The 27,910-nt window shown below is 45.4% G+C and overlaps 1 protein-coding gene across 3 annotated transcripts in view; it reads right to left on the minus strand.

Moving 5' to 3' along the window:
• Positions 1-1,235: 1,235 nt before the first annotated feature.
• The window catches only part of Znf777 (zinc finger protein 777), a 29,620-nt gene continuing 2,945 nt past the window's right edge, over positions 1,236-27,910 (minus strand). For all 3 annotated transcript variants that reach the window (XM_040736842.1, XM_040736840.1, XM_005087165.4), the window contains exons 2-6: positions 26,020-26,868; positions 24,690-24,816; positions 20,699-20,812; positions 5,490-5,741; positions 1,236-2,686 (exon numbers count right to left, since the gene is read on the minus strand). In XM_040736842.1, the coding sequence (XP_040592776.1) occupies positions 1,515-2,686; positions 5,490-5,741; positions 20,699-20,812; positions 24,690-24,816; positions 26,020-26,853 (2,499 nt within the window). In that variant the 5' untranslated portion in view covers positions 26,854-26,868 and the 3' untranslated portion in view covers positions 1,236-1,514. The remainder of the gene's footprint in view (positions 2,687-5,489; positions 5,742-20,698; positions 20,813-24,689; positions 24,817-26,019; positions 26,869-27,910) is intronic.

The following is a 27,910-nucleotide window of genomic DNA, read 5'->3' on the forward strand; positions in this document are numbered from 1 at the left end:
TGGCTTTTCTCCTTCCAACAAACTCCAGAGCCCAGTAAAAGTTCTTTATGATCAAGCTGGGAAGTTGTGGCTCACGCCTTTAATCTCTCAGCATTTGGGAGGCAGAGGCAGGTGGATCTTTGTGTTTGAGGCCAGCCTGGTCTATATAGTTCCAGAACAACACAGAGAAACCCTCTCTCACTCCCCGCCCCTCAAAAAAGAAATAATTTATGATCAAACGTGGCTTCTGGGTGGGTTCAAATCTGGGCTGTAACCAGGGATGGGTACTTCAGGTCTTTAATCCCAGCCCTTTGGAGGCAGAGGCAAGTGGATCTCTATCAGTTCCAGGCCACTCTGGTCTACACAGTTAAGTTCCAGACCAGTCAGAGATATAAAGGGACACCCTGTCTTTAAGAAAAAAAAATTGCCATGAGCTTGAGACCAACCTGAGGTACATAGTGAGTTCTGGACCAGCCTGGGTGAAAGCAAGATCCTGTTTCAAAACACTAAAATCCAAAAAGTAAATAGAAAAAAATATCCTGGCTCTCTCATTTCCTTCTGTGTGAATTCATGTTACTTAAGTTCTCTGCTACCTCTGTGCACACACACACACACACACACACCCATTCTCCACAAAAATGAAGTTAAAAAAAGAAAAAATGTGCTGATGGTGCCATTTGCGGCTGCTCCAACCGCCACACGAGGTGTCCTTCCGTCCTCCACGTCATCCCTCTGACAGTGGCGTTCCAAACTGAACAGCAAAGTCTGAGCCCTGAGGGAAGCCCCCAGCTTTGACTATGGGACCACCTTTTCACAATATTCCCAACCTGACCTCCTGATCCCTCTGGTCAGCTGGAACCTCTTCCCTACGGAGATGCCACAGTCCAGGTAGACACCAGGGCACCGGAAGACTGTCAGGTAGCTGCTTTCACCTTCCCTAGACTTCGCTCCTTCAAGCTGGTAAGCGTGGTACCTGCTTTTCCTTCTCCTCCGGGCACCGACAGCGAGTTTGAGAACGGAAATCAGTTGTCTGTAAGCTGATATGAGGCACATGCCCCTTGGGCCACTTCAGCCCCTCCCCTTACAAACCAAACAAGAACAGCAAACAGGAAACACTCATCTTTTAAAAATTACTCTATTATTATCAAATAGAACCACAGTATCCAAAAGGTAATTAGAAAGTTCTATCCCCCCACTAGACGGCCCTGTATCGCGCCTGCGAATGGCTGGCAGCCAAATCACTGCCCCCGTGCAGATTGTTTTCATCCATTTTATTGTCAAGGAAATTAACAGCCTGAAGGGGTTCCCCAGGCCCAAGCGCTCCCCCCCTGGGGCCCTGGGGAAGCAGGCAACAAGCGACCTGGTCTTACTACCCCGTCCTGGGGAGAAGGGACAGGAGGGGAGGAGGGTTCACAGCAGAAGGGCTTGGGGCGCCCCGCTCCCGCCCACTGGGCTCAGCCGAGGCACCTGTCCCAGGGGCCTTAGACCCTTGCACCTGGCTGCTCATCTGGCTGGGGCAGGGGCGGGGCGCATGCTCACTCGCCCGTGTGGGTCCGCAGGTGGTACTTGAGCGACTGCTTGTAGCGGAAGCACTTGGCGCAGTGCGTGCAAGGGTAGGGTCGTTCGCCCGTGTGAGCTCGCTGGTGCTCCAGCAGGTGGTGCTTCTGTGTGAAGCGCTTGCCACACTCGGCGCAGTGGTAGGGCCGCTCGCCCGTGTGGATCCGTCGGTGTTCCAGCAGATGGTGCTTGCGGATGAAGCTCTTGCCGCATTCGGGGCATGCGTGCGGCCGCTCGCGCGAGTGCACGCGGCAGTGGTTAGTGAGCTTAGACTTTTCGCTGAAGCTCTTCTCGCACTCTGGGCACTTGAAGGGCCTTTCGCCGGTGTGAGTCCGCTGGTGGCGCAGCAGGTGAGAGGGGCGGCTGAAGCTCTTGCCACACAGGCTGCAAATGAAGGAGACCTCGTGCTTGCCAGCGTGTACACGCTGATGGATCACCAGACTGATGTGCAAGCGGAAGCTCTTCTTACATTCCGGGCACGTGTAGGGCCTCTCGCCCGTGTGTGTGATCTGGTGCTTGGTCAGACTTGATTTGTGGCTGAAGCTGCTGTCACACTCTGGGCACTTGTAGGGCTTGGGGCCGCCACCACTGCCCGAGCTGGGTGATTTGGGACGTGGCTTGAGCGAGTGCTTGGGGTTGAAGGCTGACCCACGCTCTGGGGAGCCGTAGCCACTGCGAACCCGGTGGATACGCTGGTGTAGCGTGAGTTGCTGCTTGTGGCGGAAGCTGATCTCGCACTCGGCACATTCGTAGGGCCCCTCCTTGATGTGGTTGCGCTGGTGGATGATGAGGTTAATCTTCAGCCGAAAGCTCTTGCCACACTCCATGCAAGTGAAGGGCCGTTCACCACGCCGGTTCCGCTGCTGCTGGCTGGAGGTTCCACGGCTCTCACCCAGGTGCCGCTCACCATGCCCGTGCGAATGCCCATGAACGCTGGGCGCCAGCCTCTTCACTGCTGGGTTGCCCAACTGCAGGGGTGGGGGGCTCTCCTCGCCCTCAGGGGACATCTCCCCAGGCAGGGAGGTCTGGTACATACTGGCCTCATATCTCCCGGACAGCTGCCCAAGGGACTGCAAGTGCTGCGGCAGCTCGTCTTCCTCTTCCTCTTCCTCATCCTCCTCCTGCTCCTCAGTCTTTATCACGATCCCCTCTGCTCCAAGGTTAGAAAGAGAGAGTTTAGCTATTATCTAGAATCCTGATCCTGGATAAGTACAAGGCTTCATCCTCACCAACAGACTTTGTGCCACACACACACACACACACACACACACACACGCACGCACGCACGCACGCACGCACGCACGCACGCACACACACACACACACACACACTCTTCTTTTTGGGAAAATCTAGTTCCCTCCCTGTTCCATGATTCCTACCATCAGATGACCAGTCGTGAAACCCAGAGCTTAGCAGGGCTCTTAGGGAGGAAGCTCATAATATGAAGCTGCTGGAGGACCGCACCGTGCCAGAGCTTGTGTTCGTGAGCTCAAATCTGTGAGCCTGCAAAGCTTCCCTTTCCCTTCTGGAGCACGTGGGGGCCTGAGTGTCCTCTGAGGTCTCTGGGCACTGCTGACTCACAACGTTCTTCTCCCACTTCAGACTGGTCTTCTCCCTGAGCCCACCTGGTTTCCTCCTCATCCTGCCCTCATTCATTTATCTGCCTCCACGAACTCCTCCCTCCTCAATCTGTCTTCCTTTGTGACCCTGACCTGTGAGTGACATTCAACATTAACTGTGCTCCTCTCTGTTGGGACTAAGGCTCTGGTTTTCTGTGGCAACCCAGGGATTATACAGCAGGTCTCATTGTGCAGCCTGGAACAAGGAGTTTTAAAACACCAGCCTCGCAGCTTCCTTCAGGCTCCAGAGTTCAGTGCCCTGCATGCACAACTGGTACATGATTCTGCTTACCTCTAAGCCTGGCTTGTCCCTATGGGACCTAAATAAAGCCATGTTCTACAGGGGCCCGACCATTCGAATTTCTCCAGGTGCTTTACAGTCTGTCATCTGGCATTTCCTAACTACTGTTAACTGGAGAGGACTTTTGTTTGCTTTTGAGACAGGGTCTCCATGTATCCATGGCTGGCTTGAACTCAAGAGCTCACCTGTCTCTGCCTCTTGAGGATTACAGGCTCAGATTTTCTTTTTGAAATATAATTACATTTATTCCCTTCCTCTCCTCCCTCCAAACGCTCCCATTTGCCTCTCCTTGCTCTCTTTAAATTCATGGCCTCCTTTTTAGTTGTTCTCTCTCTCTCTCTCTCTCTCTCTCTCTCTCTCTCTCTCTCTCTCTCACACACACACACACACACACTCTCTCTCTCTCTCTCTCTCTCTCTCTTAAATATAATCTACTCAGTCTGTGTAATATTACTTGTATATATGTTTTCTGGGCTGACCATTTGCTATATCAGATTTTTAAAATTATCTTTTAATTATGTATCTGTGTGTGGGTATGGGATCTTACACGAGCTGGAGTAACAGACAATTTTGAATTGCCCAACATGAGTTCTGGGCACTGTCCTCTTAACCACTAAGCCATGACTCCAGCCCCGTTTTTGAATTCTAGCAAAATCTTTCTAGACATTTTACACCTGTCCTTTGTACCTGAGCACAGAATGACCCTTTGGGGGTCAAATGACCTTTATACAGGGGTCATCTAAGATCATTAGAAAACACAGGTGTTTACATTATGATTCATAACAGTAGCAAAAGTAGTTATGAAGTAGCAACAAAAATAGTTTTCTGGTTGGGGGATCATCGCAACGTGATGAAGTATTATTAAAGGGTTGCAGTATTAGGAAGGGTGAGAACCACTGCTCTAAAGCTTGTAAACTGCAGTGTTAAACAGACAACATAGGTGTAGTGAGAGCCTCCAAACATGGCCTCTGTGTACTTATTTCAGTCTAAGGCATTAGATTCTGACCACTTGACCAAGGGTACCACAAGATTTCTGTTAACTGAAAATACAGCCAGATGCGGTGATACATCTTGTACTCTCAGCATTTGGAAGTCTGAAGGAGGAGGATCACAAATAAGGCCAATTTAAGCTACAACTAGAAGCCCCCAGATTCAAAAACAAACAAACAAAACACAAACACCCAACCAAACAATGAAAACTGGAGCACCAGAAAAGAAGGGCATTCCAGGATCAACATCGAATGCCCAATGCTACAAATCTGCACTCATGGGGCACAGAATGAGGACACTGGGATTATGTAGTTACAAGCATTGTGACTAGTTGGGCAGAGAAGGACAGGAACCTCTCTCTCTCTCTCTCTCTCTCTCTCTCTCTCTCTCTCTCTCTCCCTCTCCCTCTCTCCCTCTCCCCTCTCCCTCTCTCCCTCTCTCCCTCTCTCCCTCTCTCCCTCTCTCCCTCTCTCCCTCTCTCCCTCTCTCCCTCTCTCCCTCTCTCTCTCTCTCTCTCTCTCTCTCTCTCTCTCTCTCTCTCTCTCTCTCTCTCTCTCTCTCTCTCTCTGCCGGCATGAGGTCAGAGAGGCACTCTAGAGCAATCGTAAAGAGGAAGCACACTCAGGCTCTGGCCAGCATCTGGGTGGGATGAACAGAAAAGGAAAGAGAAGAGTTAACCCTTTCTAGGTTAGGACTCAGAATGGCGGGCAGAGCCAGCAGCCCCTTGTATTGGCTCCCAACGTCTGCCCAGAGTTGTTTTTAAAACATTCTTGTTCTTGCAGGGTGTGTTGGCACACACCTTCACTGCCAGCACCAGGAGGCTAGCCTGGGCTATTTAGTGTCTCAAAAACAGACACCACCACCCAATTAAAACAGAGCAAAACAAAACTACCAAAGTTACAGCGATGCTGAGAAGAATGAGAAGGAAGTTTGAGCTCTGTCACTACCTGTGTGACCTTGGAGATTCTAATTAAATTCTGAGTTTACTAGGACCACTTTTCAGGAGCCAGGGCCCTCTGCAGCCCTGCCCACCCGGAACTGACCTGTGCAGTTTCTCTGCTGCACCAGCATCTGCTTGAGCTCGCTGAATTCGCCGGAGCCTTCGGTGGACTCCTCCAGTGTGTTCTCTTGTTCCTGCATGTCCAGGTCTGGCTGCTCTCCACAGGGGTCACCCAGCTCTGAGTCCTGAAAGCCGTGTTCCTCCACTTGTCCCATCAGTGGCTCTGGCGTCTCCAGACCTTCTGAGCCCTCATCATTGGTCTGCACCTCGATCTTAATCACGATGCCATCATGTGCTGAGGGAAGGTGAGGACATACAGAGCAGTCATGCCACCTCCCCAGGTTTCTATAGTCCTAGCATTAACATTCCAACAGGTCTTTTTAAAAAGAGACCCTAAAAAATACAATAGAGTTAATGGTGAGCAGAAAGAATTTTCTGGACACTTTGTAGTCTTGAATGCTAATACAAATTGGAGTCAAGTTATAATAGATTAAAACATTATTCTCTACAAACCCTACGTTGTTTAGAAAATTATTTCGCTTTCCGGGTCAGGCAGCCAAAACCCAGTTTCTCTCTTGCTGGTTCACTCATGTACCAAAGGCCATAAGAAGGCGGGCTATCTCCTCACTTCTCCATCTGACTGTTTCTAACAGACAGAAGTCCTTCTCTCGGCCCACATAATTTCCCAGTCACAGGTGTGACTGTGACTTTGTTTTAGTTAGTAGAGCCCATTAAATACATGCTGTAACTTGTCTTAGTTAGATAGAGCCCATTAGATACATGGCTGTAACTTGTTTTAGTTAGTAGAGCCCATTAGATACATGGCTGTAACTTGTTTTAGTTAGTAGAGCCCATTAGATACATGGCTGTAACTTGTTTTAGTTAGTAGAGCCCATTAGATACATGGCTGTAACTTGTTTTCTCACACAGATCTGTATCAGTTTTAGATGAGCTTTATAGATACAGCATCACTCTACACAAATGGGAGCATAATACTCATTTTTGCCTTTTAGTAGTCTTTTTTCTCTATTAATTTGCTTTCTCCTCTCATTTCACCATTAGAACCATGAAGATAACTCCTGTAATTTGCTCTGATTGCCTCCATGCTTATATAGTTACATTCAAATCAGCATACATACATTAGTTTTATTGTTGGGTCACTGCTGGAGTTAAAATAAAGCAGCCATATTTTCTCCTCTGTGATCAACTATCTTGTAGAAATCCCTTCAAGATGATTTTCCATAGTGCTAACCAGTCTTTTAAATGAACCATATATCCCATACTGTGGCTCATACTGTAATTTAGCAAGTGATTCCCTAAAGAAAAAAAACACACTTTTTTCCTTTTTTTTTTTTTTGCTATAGTAAACAATAGTACATCAAACATCTGTTTATATCCCCAATTACAAAATAGAGGTTTCATTTCTGTGAAATGCTCAGCAATGGGACCACAGAATCCAAAGATCAAATATTGTTAATTTTGGTGGATGTGATCAGGCTGCTTCTCAATAAGGCAGAGACAGCTCATCTTCCCACTAGGCTCGGGAAGAAAACCCTCTCCCCACAGCCCGGCCAGCAACATTTTCATATGCCCATTTTCCTCACCTCAACAAATGTAAAAAGTGGCAACTTATACTCTATTTTGTTATTGTTTTGTTTTTAGTTTTTGAAACAAGGTCTCACCATGTAGCCCTGGCTAGCCTGGAACTCATAAATTTTTCCTGCCTCTGCCTCCAAAATGCTAGGATTAAAGGCACCAGCATTAAAGTGCACCCACATGCCTGGCTGGTTATATTTATTGAATATGGGGGTTTAGATATTGTTTCCTCTGCCTATCGGTCCTTTAGAGTGATTTTGTGTAGCGAGTACCACCTATTGTTAATTTTTTTCTAGAGGTAAGTTCAGTGATGCATTCTAGTCCTTGGAGGCAGAGGCAGGAGGATCAAGAGTTCAAGGTCATCCTTGGTTGCATGTGCTCTCAAGTGCTGAGCTGTCTTTCTAGCTCCTAGTTTGCACTTCTGAGAGAGGTTCATGCTAAATTTTCCATGTTATCTTTGAACTCACTCCAGCCTAGTCAGGTCTGAATTTTGTGATTCTCAAGCCTCAGCCTCCCAAATTTCTAGTCCTGCTGGTCTAGGTATCTTTTGAGTATCTTCTAAATGAGTGGTTTTCAACCCTCCTAATGCTGTGACCCTTTAATACAGTTCCTCATGCTATGGTAACCCCCAAACACAAATTATTTTTGTTGCGAACTATAATGTAAGTATTTTTGTAGAGGTTTGTCCTTGAGAACCACCATTCAAAAGGCTCATATGCATTGTGTTTGGTATGGGGGGAGCGAAGATTTAAAAGATGGGTAGATTGGAGGCACTGCTCTTGTGAAGGCAGTGATGCTGGCTTAGAAAAAGTCATGGGTTTCTCTTCTTCGGGATACCATCTGCTGTGCTATAATGTAGCCAAAAGGATTTCTAAGAGTAACGAGGTGATGGCAACAAACTCTCCACAGCAGAAACTGTAAGCTAAACACACTTGCTTTCTTTTCTAGTGTCAAGGCCTCACTTTTCAGCTCAGACTGGTCTGGAACTTACAGTACAGATCAGGCGGATCTCAAATTATCTTTGCAGCCAAGGATGACCTTGAACTCTTATTTTCCCGACCCCTACTTCCCAAGTTATGAGATTATAGGGACACACCACAATGTCTACAACAATTTTTTTGTGTGTGTAAATTACCAATTTTGAGGTAGTTAGTTAGAGCAATACCAAATGGATTAGAAACCTCCCCTTCTCCAATCTCCCCTCCCTCATTTAATTATATCCACTCTTTCCTTACTGCTGTTTCTGTCTTCATTCTACAGGCCCTCATGAACTGGGCCCCTTTACTCTGCTTCAAGCCTATATTAAATCACTACATGCCCTCCAAAAACTTGACTTCCCTAATTTACATAGACTCCTGAAAGTATTTATTTGTCTACTCCCTAAAATAAAACTTCAAAACAGTCTCTTTGCACCTTCTTGAATAAATACATAGGTAAAGTGGGTCACCACTATAACCCTAGCACTTGAGATACTGAGGCAGGAGTGTCACAAACTTGACACATTCTGGGATACAGTGAGACCGTCTTTAAAAAAGTTACAACAAAAATGTAATTTCTAGAGTAGACATCAAGATAGCAATAAGCTTTTTCCTTATTCCTTAATGTCACTCATGGAATCTAAAAACTCCAATGGTGTTAAATCCATCATTATTTGCTTAAAAAAAATAAACAGACAAATTCTCCTTTGATAGCTGGGATCTTTCCTCCATTCCTTGTCACCCTGAACCTGTTTCCAACCCCACTCTGCCCATGGAATGTTACCCTAATAGAATGCACTTTCATTCTGAGGAGCCTTTTGTTGGCCACCTCATCTGCCACGAAAAATGTTCCTGTAAACTGAGAGATAACCTTGCTTTCATTTCTAACAGTCACAAGGCTGTGCATGTTAATTTCTTCCTGGTTGAAGTTATCCTTAGCAAAAATTATGCAGAACAACAAACAGTCATCCAACATGGGGGAAAAAAAAACTTTGGAAACAAATCCCTTATCAGGATAAACAGGGTTTTGTTCAATTAGTTCACTTACTAAAGAATGAACACATTCTTACTGTATAATTAGACAGGTCAGAGTCAGATCTATTCTGTTTTTCATTTTTTACAGACACAAGTACTGTGGACAGGCTAGAAGGTGCTCAGTTTGGAAATGTCACTTGATTCTTTGAACTTACTCTGAATTACATGCTACAAAACCATGGGGTTAACACATGATCAAAAATTGTTTCTTGCCGGGCGGTGGTGGCGCACGCCTTTAATCCCAGCACTCGGGAGGCAGAGGCAGGCTCTGTGAGTTCGAGGCCAGGCTGGACCGACAGCCTCCAAAACAATACAGAGAAACCCTGTCTTGTAAAAAAACAAAAAAAAATTGTTTCTTAATGGCCATTGGCAGACACCTATGTTCTTTTAATTTTGTTGTAAAGCAAAATACTGGGAAAACCTAACTAGTAACAGGACTGCCATACAGGTCCAAGAGCACTGAGCTTCTGCACATGTCTTCCACCAGTCTGTATCATATGGGTGGTGATGCAGGGGGTTCACCTCAGAATGCTCCATGTAAGACTGGAACAGGCAGGGGTGCCCTCTCATTTCTTGTGATCCCTGGGATGGAACCAGATATGTCTACCATTGAGCTGAGTTCCCAGCCCCTATTTTACTCCCCCCCCCCCAAGACAGGGTTTCCTGTGTATCCCTGACTATCCTGGAACTCGCTCTGTAGACCAGGCCTGCCTCTGCCTCCTGAGTGCTGGGACTAAAGGCATTCATTACCACTGCCTGGCATTTTACTTTTAAAATTTTGAGACTGTACCTTAAATGTGAATAATGAGATCATATTAGTTCTGTACTAGAAAAAAGCCTTGGCTTGTAAACCTTACATTTTGAGCTGAGGAGCAGGCTGTCTGGTTGTTCACACAAACCATTAAATGCTCCAATTCCATATCAACTACAAGCTTCTGCTGTTAATTTTTTGGCTACGTAGCCCAGGCTGGCCAATTAGAACTTAGGGCTCTTTGGTCACAACATCACAAGTATTGGGATGACAGGTCTGTGCTACCATGCCAAGTTATTTTGTTATTTTACCACAGTTGTGTGTGTATGCTCTCCAATAAACACATATGCCACACTTGCACAGGAGGTCAGAAGACAGCTTTTGGGTCTTGGCTCTTGCTGCGGAATAACCTTTATACATTATGAATATGTATTGCTCTTACTGCTGATAAACAGCTGACTGGATAATGGTTGGCGGGAAGAGGTTAGGCAGGAGAGCCTACCTGTAAGGACGCAGGAAGGAGGGCAGACACAAGGAGTCACCAGGCAGATGCAGAGGAAGCAGAGGAATATGCCATGCTGGACAAGGTACTGCATGTGGTAGAGTGTAGGTAAGAAATAGGGGCTGATTTAAGACGTAAGGGCTGGTTAGTAACAAGCCTAAGCTATTGGCTGAGCATTTATAAAATAATGAGTTTCTGTGTGGTTATCTGGGGAGCTGGTTGGTGGGACAGAAAAACCCCGCTTACAAATAGCATCCAACATGAGGCAAAGTATTGCTATACAAGACCTGAAAAAAAACTTTTAAAGAGGTTCCAAACATACAAGAACAGAGTCAAATATGGTTTCCTAGTCCCTCAGTCTCTCACACAGGCTGCAGTAAAAGGAGGTGTCTCCAGGCTGCTGCGTGTGGGCTGCAGGGACCAGGGCAAGCCGTGCCAGCACACCATGAGCTAAGCCGCATGGCAGGTTTAAAGTTTTGCTCATGTAAACACAAAAGATTACAGATATGCAGTAAAGACAGATCCAGTTGGATAAAATGTCAAACAGGTTACAGTGTGTTTAAAATATACCTAGGCCTGGGAGAGAAAAGGTACAGTCAGTCATAGGAAAAAAAAGTAAGTAGTTTAAAAATAATAAAATCTTTAAAGAGAAAAATAAAATAATAGATTATTTTGTATGTTATTGCATTGTCTTGGAATTTTTAAATTGCTGATGAATGAGCAAGAGTTGCTAAGAGACATTCGATTATGGAAGCTGCTAGATTAAAACAACCTATATATATTTCAAAAGCGTCTTGACTTCAAAAATGTAAGTCAAAATATGTGTTGTTTGGGGAACAGGTTACGCTTTTGTTCCCACAGAAAATGAAAAGCTGTGGATTCTTCAGGGTTAAATATGATCAGGTTTGGGGACTGGAGAGATGGCTCAGTGACTGAGAGCACTGGCTGTTTTTCCAGAGGACCCAGATGCAATTCCCAGCACCCACATGGCAGCTCACAGCTGTCTGTAGCTCCAGTTCCAGGGGATCTGATACTGTCACTATTAAAACTATTAAAAAAAAAGATGATCAGGTTTCATCAAGGAAGACCTCCTGAAAATCTGGCTACAGACATAAAGAAATAAAACTAGAAAAACTACAAGACACGAAAAATCACCTTTGACTGACTTGTGTACAACACGGTCCATACTTATATTAATCTACATATATGTTACCTTTAAAAGTTTATGTATTTTCAGACCAAGGGGACCAGATACCAATAAAAAAAAAAATGGCCCAGGTGATCCAGCACCTCTGAGCACCTGTTATAATCTCCTCTCCTCAGACTTCTGCATCCAGAACAGCTTCAAGGCTGCTAGCTGAGATGATCCAACTTCACAGACTACTTCAGTCAAGGCTTAACTATTATCCTGATTTTCTCAAGGTTCCCGCAAAGATGCCAGCACCCCCGAACAACAGGAAGCAGTCTAGAAAAAACAACATCCACATTCTCAAGAGATGGATAATGGATGTTTGTCATCATTGGGGGGGGTTGGTTACAGGTTATTATTGGTCATGGTAAAAAATAAAAGCTAAACAAAGGAGTTAAGATTTAAGGATATCTTTATGAAGGAAAAAGAGGGATATGATATAGAAATAATAGGATAAAAGGGTAGATTATTGAATGTACTTTAAAACTGAAAAAATAACAACCCTACTAGTCTTAAATATTGTACACTGGTATGAATTCTGGCTTATTTATACAAATTTAAAGTTATTTTTGTTATACTTTATATATGTTTCTAATTTTGTTTTAGGTAATGTACCTTTGAATCTTGTTTAATTATGTAATATAAAGTTTTAGTCCTTGAAAGCTATTTAGGATAGTAAAGAATACAGGTTAATAGTTAGTCACTCACAACTATCAAACTTATAGTCATGTTAGGTATGTTTTCAATGTTATACACAGATATATTTAGATAGATAAGTGATCTTAAATACTTTAAAGATCTACAGAATATGGCATTTAAAATGTTTTAGTAACATAAGGCTTTTCTTGACAGTGAGACATGTCTGCTCCTGACAGCGCCAATTTACTTCAGAGAAGATGATGGGCATTGAAGAAACTCCATATTTACTTTGCTTTCTTTGTAGCAAAAGGTACTCACTGGGCAAAGGAACTGCCCTTGCCTCAACTATTGACAGTATACTGTACAAACTGGACCAGCAGGACGCAAAAGGAAGCAACTGCCAAACTTTGCCAAGACAAGGTAGGACAGTCTTTCAAAATTTCCTGCTTCTCAGAACTGTTTGTCAGAAATACTAGGCCTGAGGGCCAAAGATGGATGCCCCAATGTTACAGAACTTTGGATGACTGTCCAGGCAGTCAGATGTCCCCATCATTAGGTAACATTATACCCTTCTGGGGTCTTTGGTGGAGTTAAAGACTAAATAATTAAGCTTATAGTTTTCCTTAGTTATGATGAAAGTAAATTAGATATAAAACTTTAGACTCACAAAGATAGGTAAGAGTATTTTCTTTTATTTTACCTAATACAAATGAACTGGATATTGTGACTGCAATTCTTTTTTTTTTTTTTTTTTTTTTTTTTTTTGAGACAGAGTTTCACTGTATTGCTTTGGAGGCTGTCCTGGAGCTCACTCTGTAGACCAGGCTGGCCTCGAACTCACAGAGATCTGCCTGCCTCTGCCTCCTGAGTGCTGGGATTAAAGGCGTGTGCCACCAACGCCATCGTGACTATAATTCTTACTTGTTGTATATAGTTTCACTATTTTGAAGTTAAAAACCTTCCTTTTTAATTAACAAAAAGGGGAAATGCTGTGGAATAATCCTTCTGCACACTGTGAAGACGTGTTGCGCTCGTTGTTAATAAAGAACCGACTGGCCATTAGCTAGGCAGGAAGAGGTGAGGTGTGAGAGCCGCATTGAGAGGGTGCAGGGAGAAAGAAAGGCGGAGTCAGGAAGAGCGGCCAGCCAGACGCAGAGGAAGCAGGAGGAGAATATGACACGCAGTAACACGTGATAGAGCACAGATAAGAAATACGGGTTAATTTAAGATGCAGGGGCTAGTCAGTAACAAGCCTAACCTGTCAGCCGAGCATTTATAATTAGTAATAAGTCTCTATGTGGTTATTTGGGGAGCTGGCTGGTGGGACAGAAAACTCTGCCTACAGGTTCTTTACACCACATGTGGGCTCAAGCATCAAGCTGTCAGTGCTCTTACCCACTGAGCCATATTATGGTCTCTGTAAGCCATTTTGAAAGTTTTTTTTCTTTTTTTTAAATGGTTTTTTCGAGACAGGGTTTCTCTGTGGCTTTGGAGGCTGTCCTGGAACCAGCTCTAGTAGACCAGGCTGGTCTCCGAACTCACAGAGATTCGCCTGCCTCTGCCTCCTGAGTGCTGGGATTAAAGGCGTGCACCACCACCGCCCGGCTTGAAAATATTTTTGCAGCTTGTTTTCATTTGGTTACAAAAAATTAATCTGTGATGCTATGTCCTGGCTAGCTGAGACTAGCTGTGTAGACCTGGGCTAGTCTCACCATTGCGGGGACCCTCCTGACTCTGTATCCTAACTTTTGGGATGACAAACATGTATTACTGCGGCACCTGGGTGTGACTGATTTTTAATCTCTGTAGTCACTTTTCATAAAAATTGTTATTAAGACAGGGTTTCTCTGTGTAGCTTTGGAGCCTGTTCTGGAACTGGCTCTGTAGACCAGGCTGGCCTCGAACTCACAGAGATCCCTGCTTCTGCCACCCAAGTGCTGGGATTAAAGTGTGCCACCACTGCCTGACATAAATGATTACTTACTAATAGAGCTTATGCAGTGTTATATTTGGAGAAACTTAGTTAAAATAAACGATCCTTTATGTTTAACATTTTTTGTTTGCTTATTTTGTTTTGTTCTCCAGGGCACAAAGTTTTAAGTTTCAAATATTTTCAGTGTTAGTCCCAGCCCTCTCTTGCCTGCCTCTGCCTCCCAGGTGCTGGGATGAAACGCGTGTACCACCACGCCTCTCTCCTCTTTTTACTTTTGAGATAGCCACTCACTAAGTTGCACAGTGGGACTATGAACTTTGGATGCAACTGTCATCTTTCTAATTAGCTGACATTATAGGCTTTTTATCACTTTTTAGGACGCCCATAGCTTATGCCCTGTGTTCACAGTATTTACTGGTTAAAATGATCCAATATTTCTGTAGCTGATGATGTGAAACCCAAACACCATAAAGACAACGACTAATTAATCTCAATAAATAAAAGCTGAAAGTGGTTATACGGACACAAATATAAATACCATATACAAAAGTACTCCCCAAATTAGGGAAATGTTTTCATAGAGATGACAAACAGGAGCTAATATCTTTGGTTGTGTTTGTTTTTTTGAGAGAGACAGAGAGAGATCTCACTATGTAGTCCAGCCTGACACTCAGAGATCTGCCTGCCTCTGCCTCCCACTGCCGGGACAGTTCTTTGTCCAGCCTCCACCTGCCAAATGCTTAGTTTATAAAGAGCCGCCACCAGGCATGTCTTTGACATTTAAAACCTCTTTGGAGAATCACTCGGGAGTGGAGGCGGTAGGATGGGGAATTCAAGGCCAGCCTGGCGCTACATGAGACCCCATCACCACTAACAGAAACGGAAATCAGTAATGAAAAGAAATCATCTCAAAGAACAAAAGGAGGAGTAAAGGACAGTTAGTAGAACCCAACGAAGGTGAGACTGTCCACACTTCACTCTTCTGGGGACTGAAGAAGGGCATCGGAATACTGTTCATATCAGTGGTTCTCAACCTATGGGATCACATATCAGATTTCCTGCATATCAGATATTTACATCACAATTCATAACAGTAGCGAAATTGTAGTTATGAAGTAGCAAGGAAATGACTTTACAGTTGGGAGTCACCACAGCATGAGGAATTGTATTAAAGGGTTGCTGTGTTAGGAAGGTTGAGAACCACTGGATTACACCCATAGCTCCTACAAGTCACACACAGCTAAAAACTGACTACTGGCCAGGTGTACGGCATTACTTTCACACTTGGATGGAAGCAGACAGACTGGGGTAGTAATTGAAGGGCCCCTGCCAATATCTATTAAATGTTTAAGTGGGCATATCCTTTGACCTAGAAAATCCTTTTCTAAAAGTTTCAGGCCATTGCAGAGATCTATTTATGAGGGTCTTTACTGATACAGTAAAACTTGTGAGCCTCCTAAATTCGTATCAACAGGAAAGTATGCAAGTAGGCCATCAACACTTAAATCTGCTACTAGAAGTAATCTAGATTTAAATATTTGCACATATTAATCCTCCTGCGTCTGCCTTCTGATCACTGGAACTGAAGGTGTACACTATTTTACCAAAAACAGCTAGCAACTCATATGCTTCTGTGTTATTTGAACTTGTTTTACAGTCAAACGCACTTACTATAATTTACAACACATGTGTAAGTATACACTGAACACTAGGAAGAATAAGGTGACTTACAAGTTTATCCCCTCCCAGCCTGCCTTTTCTTCCTGAGAACCGCTGACATAGACAGCACTCACGCCCTTCCTCAGTTCTCAGCTTCACCTTTGTGTCTAGTCTGCCAGCTGTCCTACAGGCAGGGTCTCAGGTAGCCCAGGCTGGCCCCAAACTCACTCTGTAGTCAGGGATTCCAAGGATCTCCAGACTCCTAAAACCATACCCGCGTGGGCACTTCCTCAGCTGGTGAGACAAGACCCCTCCCTCCAAACCCCTCACCAGCCACCAAACTCCTCTGGTTTCGGTGAGCCTGATGTGGATCCTGATCAGCATGGCTCATGTCTGCAGCTGGCTCTTATTCCCTAGAGGTGATCATCTTTGCTTTTGCTTTGCTCACTGGTAAAGGCCACACACTCAGCTCCAAGTTCTCCTCAGTTCCCTCAGCTGTGTAATTATACTCTCAAAGCATTCATACGTATGTGGCATTTATTAGTTTCATCTATTTGTAAAAATTCTAGAACCTTCTGGAGTACCCAGGATCTTTCACAGCTTCCCACTTTGTCTTCAGTTCTCTCTCGCATCTCCCCACCCCCCTTTTTTTGTTGGATCTCTGTGAGTTTGAGGACAGCCTGGTATATACAGCAAGCACTAGGACAGCCAAGACTACCTAGAGAGACCTTGTTTCAAACAAAACAAACAACAAAAAGGGGCACTTTTTCTTGCAGAGAACCTGGGTTTAATTCCCAGCCACCACATGGTGGCTCAAACGGTCAATAACTCTAGTTCCAGGGAATCCAATGCCCTCTTATGACCTCCATGGACACTAGGCATGCATTGGTGTATACTGACATTCAAGCAAAATACTCAAACACATTAAATAAAATAAATAAAAATTACGCTAGGGAGATGGCTCAGTGGTTAAAGTGTCTGCTACATAAGCAAACATTTTGGATCCCCAGAACCTAGGCAAATACTGGCTGAGCATAGTAGTCCCCCTGTAGTCCCAGCAGAAGGAAGGCAGAGACAGGGATACCTGTACTAGCTATATCAGTGAGCTTTGGGTTCAACTGAGAGAGCCTGCCTCAACACATAGGCGCAATTGAGGAAGACTCTTGACATCATACACAGACATAGAAACCTGCATACACATGTATACATACCACACACACATACATAGAAAGAATTAAGATAAAACAAGACTTGGGTTCTTTTTGATCAACACGTTACATAGCCCCAAATCTGCCAAGAGTCAGGGTTCTGCAATGACATTCTAATCTAATCCTGTCTACACCATCAACACCTAATGTCCAAATATCCCAATGTCCAATACCAATTGTTTCTAGTTCAGACTTCTGCTTCTAAACTCCAGACTCTATCCAGCAGCTTTCTTATTAGTGTCTCGCTGGGATCTCAACCCATGTGCTCAGAAGTGAATTTTTATTGTTTCTCTCCATCCAGGCCTCCTGTCCATCACCTTCCCTGTTCCTTGAGTCAGCGGCCAGGAATCATCGTTTGCACCCTCCACTCCTCTTACTCACATCCACCAGTCACTACGTTTTCCTTGGTCAACAGCCAGTGTGTATCCTGCAAACAGCACTGCTCCCACTAGGTTGTGCCAAGGCCTCTACATACTGCTGCCATTTCTCAGCTTTCAATATCTTCCCTTCACACTAGGTCTCCTAGGAGCAAGGAACTTAGTTGTTATTTAGGTCTCCCATAAAAATTACTTGTTCTAAGACTTGTCTTCTTTATTAAATGGTTTTTAAAAATTATTTTTATTGTATGTTCATTGATGTTTTGCCTGCATGTATGTCTGTATGAGGGTGTTGGGTCCCTGGTACTAGAGCTACAGACAGCTGTGAGCTGCCATGTAGATGCTGGGAATTGAACCCAGGTCCTTTGGAAGAATGGTCAGTGCTCTTAGCTGCTGAGCTATCTCTCCAGCCCTATTAAATGTTTTTACTAAATTTGTGTGTTTTGTGCGCATTCATGTGTGCAAGAATAGCATGGTATAATACATGGAGGCCAGAGGACTTGTTGGAGTTGGGCATCCCATGGATTGGAATCAGATGCTCAGACTTGGCAGCAAGCACCTTTACTGGTGATTCATCTTGCCAGTCTGTATGATGCCTTTCTGACTCCCCAAGCTCAGCAAAACCTTCTGTGTTTTGCCTTGCAATCTGGCTGCTCCCGTCACAGCTGTATTATAGGACTGTGATTTTTATGTTTTGTTCTAAAGACTTATTTTACTTATGTGTGCATCTGTGTGCACAAAGGTCATGTGTGCACACCATGTTCATGAAGACGGTCAAGGGGGCCAAGACGGCAGTGGATCCCTTGGAGCTGGAGTAACAGGCAGTTGTGAGTCATTTGGTGTGGGTGCTGGGAACTGAATGTGGGTCCTCTGGAAGAGCTGTACATGCTAATGGCTGAGTCATCTCTCCAGTCCAGTGACAGTTTTCATATAGTGTAGATGTGGTTGCTAAAACTGGTTTTCTCTACTAGGGTGTATAAGCCTAACTGAGAGCAAAGAATTCTTGGGTACCCAACTATGGACAAAGTACTCGATATAAAAAAAAAAATCTGATGAACTAAATAATAAACAAACAAGTGAATTGTATGGCATAAAAATTCTTCATAATGTGATGTCAGAGGTGACAGAAATGTGCCAAGTTATAATACGATATATGTGGCAGTGGTGGCGCACGCCTTTAAAACCAGCACTTGGGAAGCAGAGGCAGGCAGATCTCTGAGTTTGATGCCAGCCTGGTCTACAGAGCGAGTTCCCGGACAGCCAGGGATACACAGAGAAACCCTGTCTCAAAAACAAAAACAAACAAACAATCTTTAAAACATGAGAACGCACACTTTTGTCATGGTTTCTGGCTTGTTTTCTCTCGCAGGGCTGAGAGTACATGGGGAGGGAACAAATGGATGGACACACGGATGACAGCATGGACACACAGATGACAGCATGGACACACAGATGACAGCATGGACACAAGCACTCTGGGTATTTTCAACTGCAGGCAAATATCTGAATTTCCTTTGGATCCCTTAGGGACTCAAAGCACTGAAAGAATCTACTGAAGCAGCTCATAAAACTGTCATTCTTGATATGTGTGCAACTAAGAAAGTTTTCAGTTTTTCAGATGCTCCTACTTGGTGGCATACTGTTGGATCTGGTTCAGGGTTGCCTCTGCCACCTTCTTGCTAGGGAGAAGACACTGGACAGATGATTCCATGTACGTAGAAGGCAGACACCTAGTTTCTCAGGTAGCAATTGCCTTTAGGTAGATACTCTGCGGTGCAGTGGTCCCCTGTCACCCGCCCTTCCTACTCACGTTATCTCCAAGGGCTGGAAAGGATAAGCACAGCAAGACACACAGTGAGGCTGTCCCCATGAGGCCACTGCCTCTGTGGAAGCTCAGGCCATGGACACCTGTGCCAGACTAAACCCAGCTCAGGACAAAGTAGGCTAGGTCACTGCTTTTCACTTTGAACCCTATACAGTGGGGAGGCCTGTCTGGGATACAGATGACAAAAGTAGGTAGGGAAAGAGTTAGATGCTACCAGTGCAGCCCCTGAGCCTCAAAACCAGTTGGAGCAGCAGCCATATTTCAGGGTTTCGGCCACAAAGCAGTCCTGCCAATTGCCACATTAAGCTTCCCAGCCTCTGAGTTCTTCCACACAGAAGCTCTCTATCCCACCCAATCCCTGCTTTCATTTGTGGTCACTCAGATTTTCCTCTAACCAAAATGTAACCCTAGACGAACCCCTCAACCTCATCTACTTTCAAATTCATCTTTTTTTAATCTGTGGTATTGAGCTGGGGTAAGCCTCACCCCTCACCTGATGCTTGGCACTGAGTTCACGGGCCAGGCGTCCACGGCCAGACCCCTCTGAGACTGGGAGCCCAAACAAACCTTCCCTGTCTCACAACGACATTAAATCACAACTGAGTCTGTCTGCTGGTCACCAACTGGGTTCCCCAGCAAGATAATCTTCCTTCTACAATCAATCAATAGAATTTGAAATGTTTTTTCTTTTTCTCTTTCTTTCTTTTTTTTTTTCCGAGACAGGGTTTCTCTGTAGCTTTGGAGGCTGTCCTGGAACTCTCTCTGTAGACCAGGCTGGTCTCTAACTGACAGAGATCCGCCTGCCTCTGCCTCCTGAGTGCTGGGATTAGAGGTGAGCACCACCACTGCCCAGCATGAAATGTTTTTTCTCGTCTTTTTTTTGAGATAGGGTTTCCCTGTGCTGCTAGCACTGGCTGTCCTAGAACTCACTCCACAGATGAGGCTGGTCTCGAACTCAGAGATCCACTCGCCTCTGCCTCCCTAGTGCTGGAATTAAAGGTGTACACTACCACCACCTGGTCGATGTTCTATTATTCTCGTTATATTCGCCCACCAAGAACAAAGGGATGTTTCCACCGAAAATCTCTGAGGCAAATCACCAAGCAGAGCTTACAAAACTGATGCACCAAGAGATCACTGACAGCGAATGCGCATGGTTACTGCCTAGTAAAGTCCATGTCTACCCTCTATTCTGCAGAGACATGGCCCTGGTGTGGGAAATCTAGGAGGAATGAGCATAACATAGCAATGCTTTCTCTGTGATTCTTCCTATAAAAAAGATGGCAAGAATGGGTCATGCCAAAAACAAACAAACAAACAAACAAAAACCACAAAATCTCAAAGACGATGAACTCTATGCACTCCTACTTATCAGCTACCTGGGCTGCTAGTGATCATGGAGACCCAGGAGGAATATCTACCTGCAGCCCTCCTTCCTGAACAGCGTGCTATCGTATCATGCCTTCCGAGTCATCTCTTGACCATGGCACTCCAAAGCGGAGCCGCCTGAATGCTGAAAGACGCAGGATGTAGGGCCCTGGGACACCCGTCTGCCACTCACCAGCACTGGGGTCGGTGGGCGTCTCACCCTCCTCAGAGTCCTCTTGTTCCTGCATGCCTGGCCTTTCTCCACGCTCCATCTGAGACATGAGGTCTGGTTTGGATATTGCATAGTCTGGGCAGAAGGAAGGGAAAAAAACATTATGTGGTATGAGGTGGCATTGTATGCTGTAAAGGTATCATCTGTGGGGATATGACCTAGTATAGTCCCTCTACCAGGGACCGGCAATGCTGGAAAATAAATGGGCAAGCATTCAGCCTCTTTCTCCAGGACACATTGTGCATGTGTGTCTCCACACGGTTCACAGGTACTGAAGCTTGTCCAGGAGCTTCATGACAAAACTGAAATTGTATGAAGTAAAAACTAATCCTGATGAAGTATAAAATTCATTAAAAAAATACTGATAGGAGTTCCTTGTATAAAAAAAAGGGTTGCCAATCATGATGGCTCATGCCTGTAATACCAGCACTTGGGAACTGCTGTGAGTCTAATGCCGGCTTGGGCCATAGAGGGAGATCCTGGTATGGTGGCACACACCCTTAATCTCAGCGCTGGGGAGACAAAGTAGATCTCTGTAATTCAAGGTCAGCCTGGGCAACGTTGTGAGAGCTTCAGGCTGGCTGAGGCTATGGAGTGAGGCCTTGCCTCCAAAAGAAAAAGAGTTAGAGCATGTAGCTCAGTGGTAGATCATGTGCTTAACATGTATGAGACCCTGAGTTTAATCCTCAATCCTCCTCAGAAAATTTAAAATTAGTTTGAAATAAAAAGATGAAGAAACATCACAGAAACATTAGAAACACAGATATTCATCACATATAACAAATGGTTAGCAAAAGCATGAATAGATAATTCACAGGAGGCATACAAAGGACCAGCAATTATATAAAAGAGATGCACAGGTTCACCAGTCACCAAATAGATACATTTAAATAAAAACAATATCACTTTTTCATCTATCAAAAGGACAAATATTTATTTGCCTGTATTAAGTACTTGGGATGGAGAAGGGTCAGGAGTTCAAGGTCAGCACATCTGAGGCCAGTCTGGGTTGCATGATCTTGTCTCAGAAGACAACAAAACACAGCAGATTTAAGCTGACAGAATAAGCCAGGGTGTGGAGAAATGACTTTCTCGGGCGCTGTTGCAGACAGATGCTAACTAGTTTGGGCATCCTCTACCCCACAGCCCACTTCACACATCTGCACTGTCTGTCAATCGCTGGGCTGCCTCACAGATAGGCAGGGCCGTTTATCACAACACTCAGCAGTGAGAGAGACAGAAGAACCACGGCTCAGCAGCAGGACAGGGGGCCACAGAGACGGCCGGGGGTTAAGAGCACTTGTTGCTCTTGCAGACGACCTGGGCCAGGTTCCCGGCACCCACGGGGTGGCTCACGATCACCTGTAACTCCAGTTCTAGGGGCCTCAATGCCTTTCTGGTCTCCACGGGCACCAGGCATGCATGTGGTACACCCATACACGTGAAAAGAAAAAAGGCAAAGCTCGCCTGGATACTGCGCTTTCTTCCCAAGGGTTGCTGATGAAGAAAGCTGTCCCCGGTGTAGTAGAAGGACTGTCAGTGAACTGTCACCTTTGTGCAAACTTGATAACTACATGTGCCATAGGCACACACTGTGCACATATTTGCATGAGCCCAGGAAAGATGAGAAAGGACGAAAGAATAGAACCTAATGGGAGCCTGGTGGCTTCCTCTGTGGGGTGGCAATAATGAGCACATAGTAGTTGGCTTTTACTATGTCATTATAAAATTGTTAACTTTTCACAAATTTCATAAAATTGTTAAAGGTGATGTTAGCCTATAGAAAGGTATGTCTAAAATGATCTATTCTAACACGAATCACGGTTTGTTTCTTAAAAAGGATTTATCTTTTTACTTAAAATTTTTGAGATTTTTTTACATTATGTCTACAGGCATTTTTGCCTACATGTATATCTGTCTACCATGTGTACGGTGCTTACAGAATCAAGAGGGCATCAGATCCTTCAGAACTGAAGTTACAAGTGGTCGTAAGCTACCGCATAGGATCCAAATCCAGGTCCTCTGGAAGAGCAGCCACACTTTTAAACACTGAGTTCTCCTTCAAGCCCATATTTACATATTTTTACTTTATGTGTATGAGTGTTTGCCTGCATGTCTATATGTATGTGCACGTTGTATGTGCCTCATACCCACAGAAGCTAGAAGAGGACACAGGAGTTACAGACAGCTGCCCTGTGGGTGCTGAGAGCCAAACTGAGGTCCTTTGCAAGAGCAGCCAGTGCTCTTACCTGCTGAGACATCTCCAGCCCCTAGACCAAAGCTTCTGCCCAGCAGTGCACTCGACACTCAAACCTTTCTCTCTTTTATTTGTGTGTTGGGGTGGGGGGAGTATATGCAGGGTGCCCACCTTTCCCCCCTTGTGTTTTTAGAAAGGATCTCCCACGGACCTGAAGCTATTTTGACTAGGCTGGCACCTCTAGCACTGGAGTCCGTTAGACACGCATCACTGTGTTTGGCCTGTATGTGAGTGGTGGCGATCTCAACTCGGGTTTCCCATGTTTGCATAGCAAGCTCTTTATCCACTGAGACCCTCAGATTTTTGCCTTATCTATGTCAAAAAAATTCTACGCACGAGAGAAAAGGATACACACGCGCAGAAAGCCTACCTTTTCATTGTCTTTGCCCTTTCATGGTTCTAATGAAAACAAAACCTGACAGGTCTTGGTATAAGACAAACTTCTGTGAGACTGTGACTTCCTAACGGGGGCCAGGACGCTGGACCACACAGCCTCGGTAGGTGATAGCATCCAGCTGCATGAGTGAGAAAACCAGACCTCTAGTCTTGTCCTCAGTCCTCACTACATGTTTATTCTGAGAAGCGTTTCACACCCTGCTGACACACAGCATGCCCTCAGTACGCTTGCTTCCTTCTAGTTTCTTTCCTTTTAATAATTTGCTAGGTAAATGAATTTTGTAAGCAGGTTCCAGGGGGAAATGCTCTGATGGTGAAGCCCACCAACATCCAGCCAGCTTTTCCCACGCTGCCCCAAGGACTTCTCTGTAGCGCGGTGTCTCTACGTGTAGATTGTTCCAGCTTGTGCCATACTGACATGCAAGAGCACGTGAGAGTGTGGTTTTTTAAAAAAATTTATGTCACTTTTTTTAAAAAGGAAAAAATACCTTATTTTTAATTAGATGTTTATGTATGTTTGTGCAGATGTGATCCCAGGTGCCTGCAAAGTTCAGAAGAGAGTCAGATCCCTCTGGAGCTGGGGTTACAGGCAGTTGTAGGCTACCTGACGTGTGTGCTGGCTGTTTCTAACCACCGACCTATCTCTAGCCCATTTGTGGCACTCTTTAAAATTCTGTTTGTAGAGCTGGAGAGCAGTCAGTAGAGCTGACTGCTCTGTGTGAATGATAACAAGGGTTTAAGTCCCAGTACCTATGTGAAAACTAGGTGTAGCAGTGACCATCTGTAACCCTAGTGCTGGCAGGAAGAGGAGGGGGAGGGGGAAGGGAAGCAGACAGGTCGCAGAAGCACTCTGACCAGCCAGCCTAGTCAAGTGAACTTGTTCTGTGACAGGCCTCATCTCAAAAAAACTAATGAAGAGAACAGAGGGAACATTTGAGATTTGCATGCACCACATTATACACAAAAACAAGAAAACTTTGTCTGAAGCCAGGTGTGGTTGCGCATGTCTACAATCTCAACATTCAGGAAATCGAGGCAACAGGATTGTGAATTCAAGGTCAGCCTGGGCTAAATGGTTATTCCAGGCCAGCCTCTCTCAACAATGAGATCCTATCATCCCAGCACTAGGGAGGCAGAGGCTGGAGGATCTTAGTGAGTTTGAGGCCAGCCTGGTCTACACAACAAGTTCTAGGCCAGTCATGGCAGCCCTATCTTGAAACAAAACAACACACACACACACCAGCACTCCCATTACTGAACCACATAAATCCAAAACCAAACCAATGTTTGCCTTCTCACCCATGGAGACCAGAGACTCGTAGTTGCCCCTCATCACATTCTTGTAGAGCTCTTTCTGCCACTCAGAGAGGTTTCCCCACTCCTGCTCCGAGAAGTGGACAGCAACATCATCGAAAGTGACAGGGACCTGAAACCAAACGTTGGGGTCAGGAAAGGCCAGAGTGACAACAGCACAGACTACTGAACCCAACTTCCCGCCTTGAGGACCCGAGAGGGAAAGCCCTCCCTCCCCTGCTCTTGTTCAGGAGGCTTTACTAAACCTCGTTGAAATCTGGCCACATTTCTGGTCAACTGGGGGTGGGGAGGGGGAGGACTCATCTTGTCCAGGCCCTTCCCCAGCTTTAAAACATGCAGTACCAGCAGCAGCATGGAACCTGCTGGACATGCAGACTCTCAGGCCTCACCCTGGACTTTTGGAAGCCAGTATGCCTTTAGTGAGATCCTAGAATTCTAATGTGTAACAGCCTTCAAGAGGCTTACACAGTCTGTTTGGACCATAAAGAAAAAGGTCTACACTCATGTTCTGTTAAGAGTCTTCTGGAAAAATGAGATTAAAGCCTGTTTCTTAGCTCCTTAAGGATACTTTCTGAGATGGGTTTTATTGGCATTAAAGATTTATAAATAAATTGACAAAAAAAATGTTAAACAGCACAAAACCTCTAACAGTTAAACGATATTCTTCTTCCTGTCCATGACGGTAAGCCATTAAGCACTGCTCATTGGTACAATTGTCTCTTGGTACCTGCAAGGGACTGGTTCAAGAACCTCAGGACACCAAAGTCTGCAGATGTTAAAGTTCTTATATATAACGGCACAGTATATGCATAAAACCTATATATAAGAAAGAAAACCTCCAGGACTTTAAGTCATCATTTGATGACATGCAATGCTGCCACAATGTGTCAGGTACAGTTGTTATAATCTGTCATTCAGGGGACTGCTAAAAAAAAAACCCACGTTCATGTTTAGTGCAGACGTATTAACCTGGAGTGGGCAGAAATCAGCAGGCAGAAGCAGAGCGTGTGGAGGGCAGACTGGCAGGGCAGACTCTCTACATACCTTCTCAAGCCTCCCTTCTGCATCCTATCTTAGGCTCCAGGAAGGCCTTTACTCACTCCTCTCTAAGTGGACTCTTATATCAGACTGTGCTTCTAACAACAGCAGAGATAATTTGCTCTTGATGAAGCAATACTGAATGGCAGGGATCCTTACTTCTTATTTTTTTTCCTTCCCAACCATCACTTTCCCTTTCTTTCAATTGAAGTAAATCCCTAAGCCATGTTCCCCTGCAGATGGTTTCCTTGGGAAGACCCCGACGGAACGGGTGTACCTTGGGAACCTCTCCATTGCTGCCTGGCGGTAGCCGCAGGATCCAGAAATTTCTGTTTTTCAGCAGGTTCTCCATGTTCTCCAGCCGCCGCTGCAGCAGCCCGTACTCCTGCAGCAGGGTCCCCAGGACAACCCACTTGCTCTCCAGGTGGTTTGCAAACTCCACAGCCGTTCTCTCACAGTCTGCTATCTTCTTCTCATTTGTCCCTGTCCTGCCCTCCAGGGTCAGCAGCCGCATGGCCTGAGCCTCCAGTTTCCTCTCCACTGCCTGGACAGCAGCCCACACAGCCAAGCGTGTGATCTCTGCGGTGGGCAGCGGCTGTTCCTTCGGGGCCGAGGAAGAGGTATGGAAGGCAGTGTCCTTTTGCAGAGTGGGACTCTGGAGCAGGGTGTCCATGTCAGTCTCCGGACCCGTGGGTGACAGAGTCAGCGAGTCTTTCTCAGGAACTTCAGGAGAGTGGGGTGGAGCTTCCTGGTGGTGGGTGGAGTGGGAAAGGAGAGGGGTCCCCTGACCAGCAGCTGAAGGAGGGTACTGGGTTTCTTCTTGGGAAGCCAGGGATACCTGGTGGTGTGTGTCTTGCTCGGGGTACAGGAGTGAAGGTCCCTTCGGGAGAACATGTGACATCTGGCGAGAAGCCTCTTGCTTAGGAGTACTGTCGGTCTGGGGCAGAGCGCCTTGCCGGGGGGCAGTGGGAGACAAGGAAGGAATTTCTTTTGGGGGGAGAACACAAGAAGGGAACACGGTTTCTCTGGGGAGTCCAGCAGGGGCCTGATGCACAGACTCTTCGTGTGGAATGCTGGAGAATGACAGAGGTGATGAGTGTTCGTCCTCCATGTCCAGCTGCTGGACCTGTGTTCAAGGAGAGAAGGAAAGACATCATTGAAGGTCACAGTCCCCAGCTGGCAAAACAAATCCAAAGAGACAAGCATTCATGCTAAAAGGCCCCCGTTTTTTTTTTTTTTTGCAACAATAAGACACATTCCGAGGAAGCCAATCTCTTCTGATAGTGGCACTGATGGGGACATCAAAGATAAAAGCTATTAAGAGCAACACATAAAAAAGATGGCTACGCCACCTTCTGTTTCCTACAGAGCCATCTTACGCCCCCCCCCAACAGTACATTTCAGATATGATGAACGGTGTGCAGGAGAGGGAAGGGTACCGGGAAGAAACCAGAACACTCAGCTGTTGGCTCCATCAATACCCATCGCTGCCCTTTCCACTACAGCCTGCTTGGTGTTGACTGCTGCCCTGGTCGGTCTGCAAAGATCTTCAGAGGGCTTGGGGCATAGCAACTGGCTTCTGCTCCAAGTAAAGGACACTGAGACATGGGGAGAGCTAACACTTCAGCCTCCTCAGGAGCCCAGGTTTCGTAGGTGTACATTGCTGGGCTGGGCTCCCTCACTGTGGTTCTTGAGGTAGGGAATCAGGGAAGTAGGCCCGTCGTGACTGAAGCCATGCAGACATCACACTAGTTTGCAGAGTTGACGGAGAGTGCTGGGGACTAGAGGCAGAATAAAGTTGAGCTTTCTTTCTTTCTCTGATCCCCATCTTGCCACATCCACGATAAAACCCTGAACCACTAGGGAGGTGAAACCATGCTCTTCTGTGAGTGCCCAGTCCCTTTCATTCAATATCTTTCCTGGCTCTGAATGGAATTTTTCTACAACCACACTTCTCTCCTTTATAATATTCCTTCAAGGAATTGGTTCGGCTTCTACACCATCTGCAAGAGTATTCTGTAATCAAAACTTGCTTTCTTCACTCGAAAATTAGCACACCCCTTAAGTGTGTGCGCTCAATAAATGCCTGTTGGATGAGTGGACAAGTATACCGACAGGTTAAAAAGATTATCTAAGTAATGAGGTCCTTTCGCCTCCTATCAAAGACT

The sequence above is a fragment of the Mesocricetus auratus genome, unplaced genomic scaffold, assembly GCF_017639785.1.
Source record: "Mesocricetus auratus isolate SY011 unplaced genomic scaffold, BCM_Maur_2.0 Super-Scaffold_100125, whole genome shotgun sequence".
NCBI classification, from domain to species: Eukaryota; Metazoa; Chordata; class Mammalia; order Rodentia; family Cricetidae; genus Mesocricetus; species Mesocricetus auratus.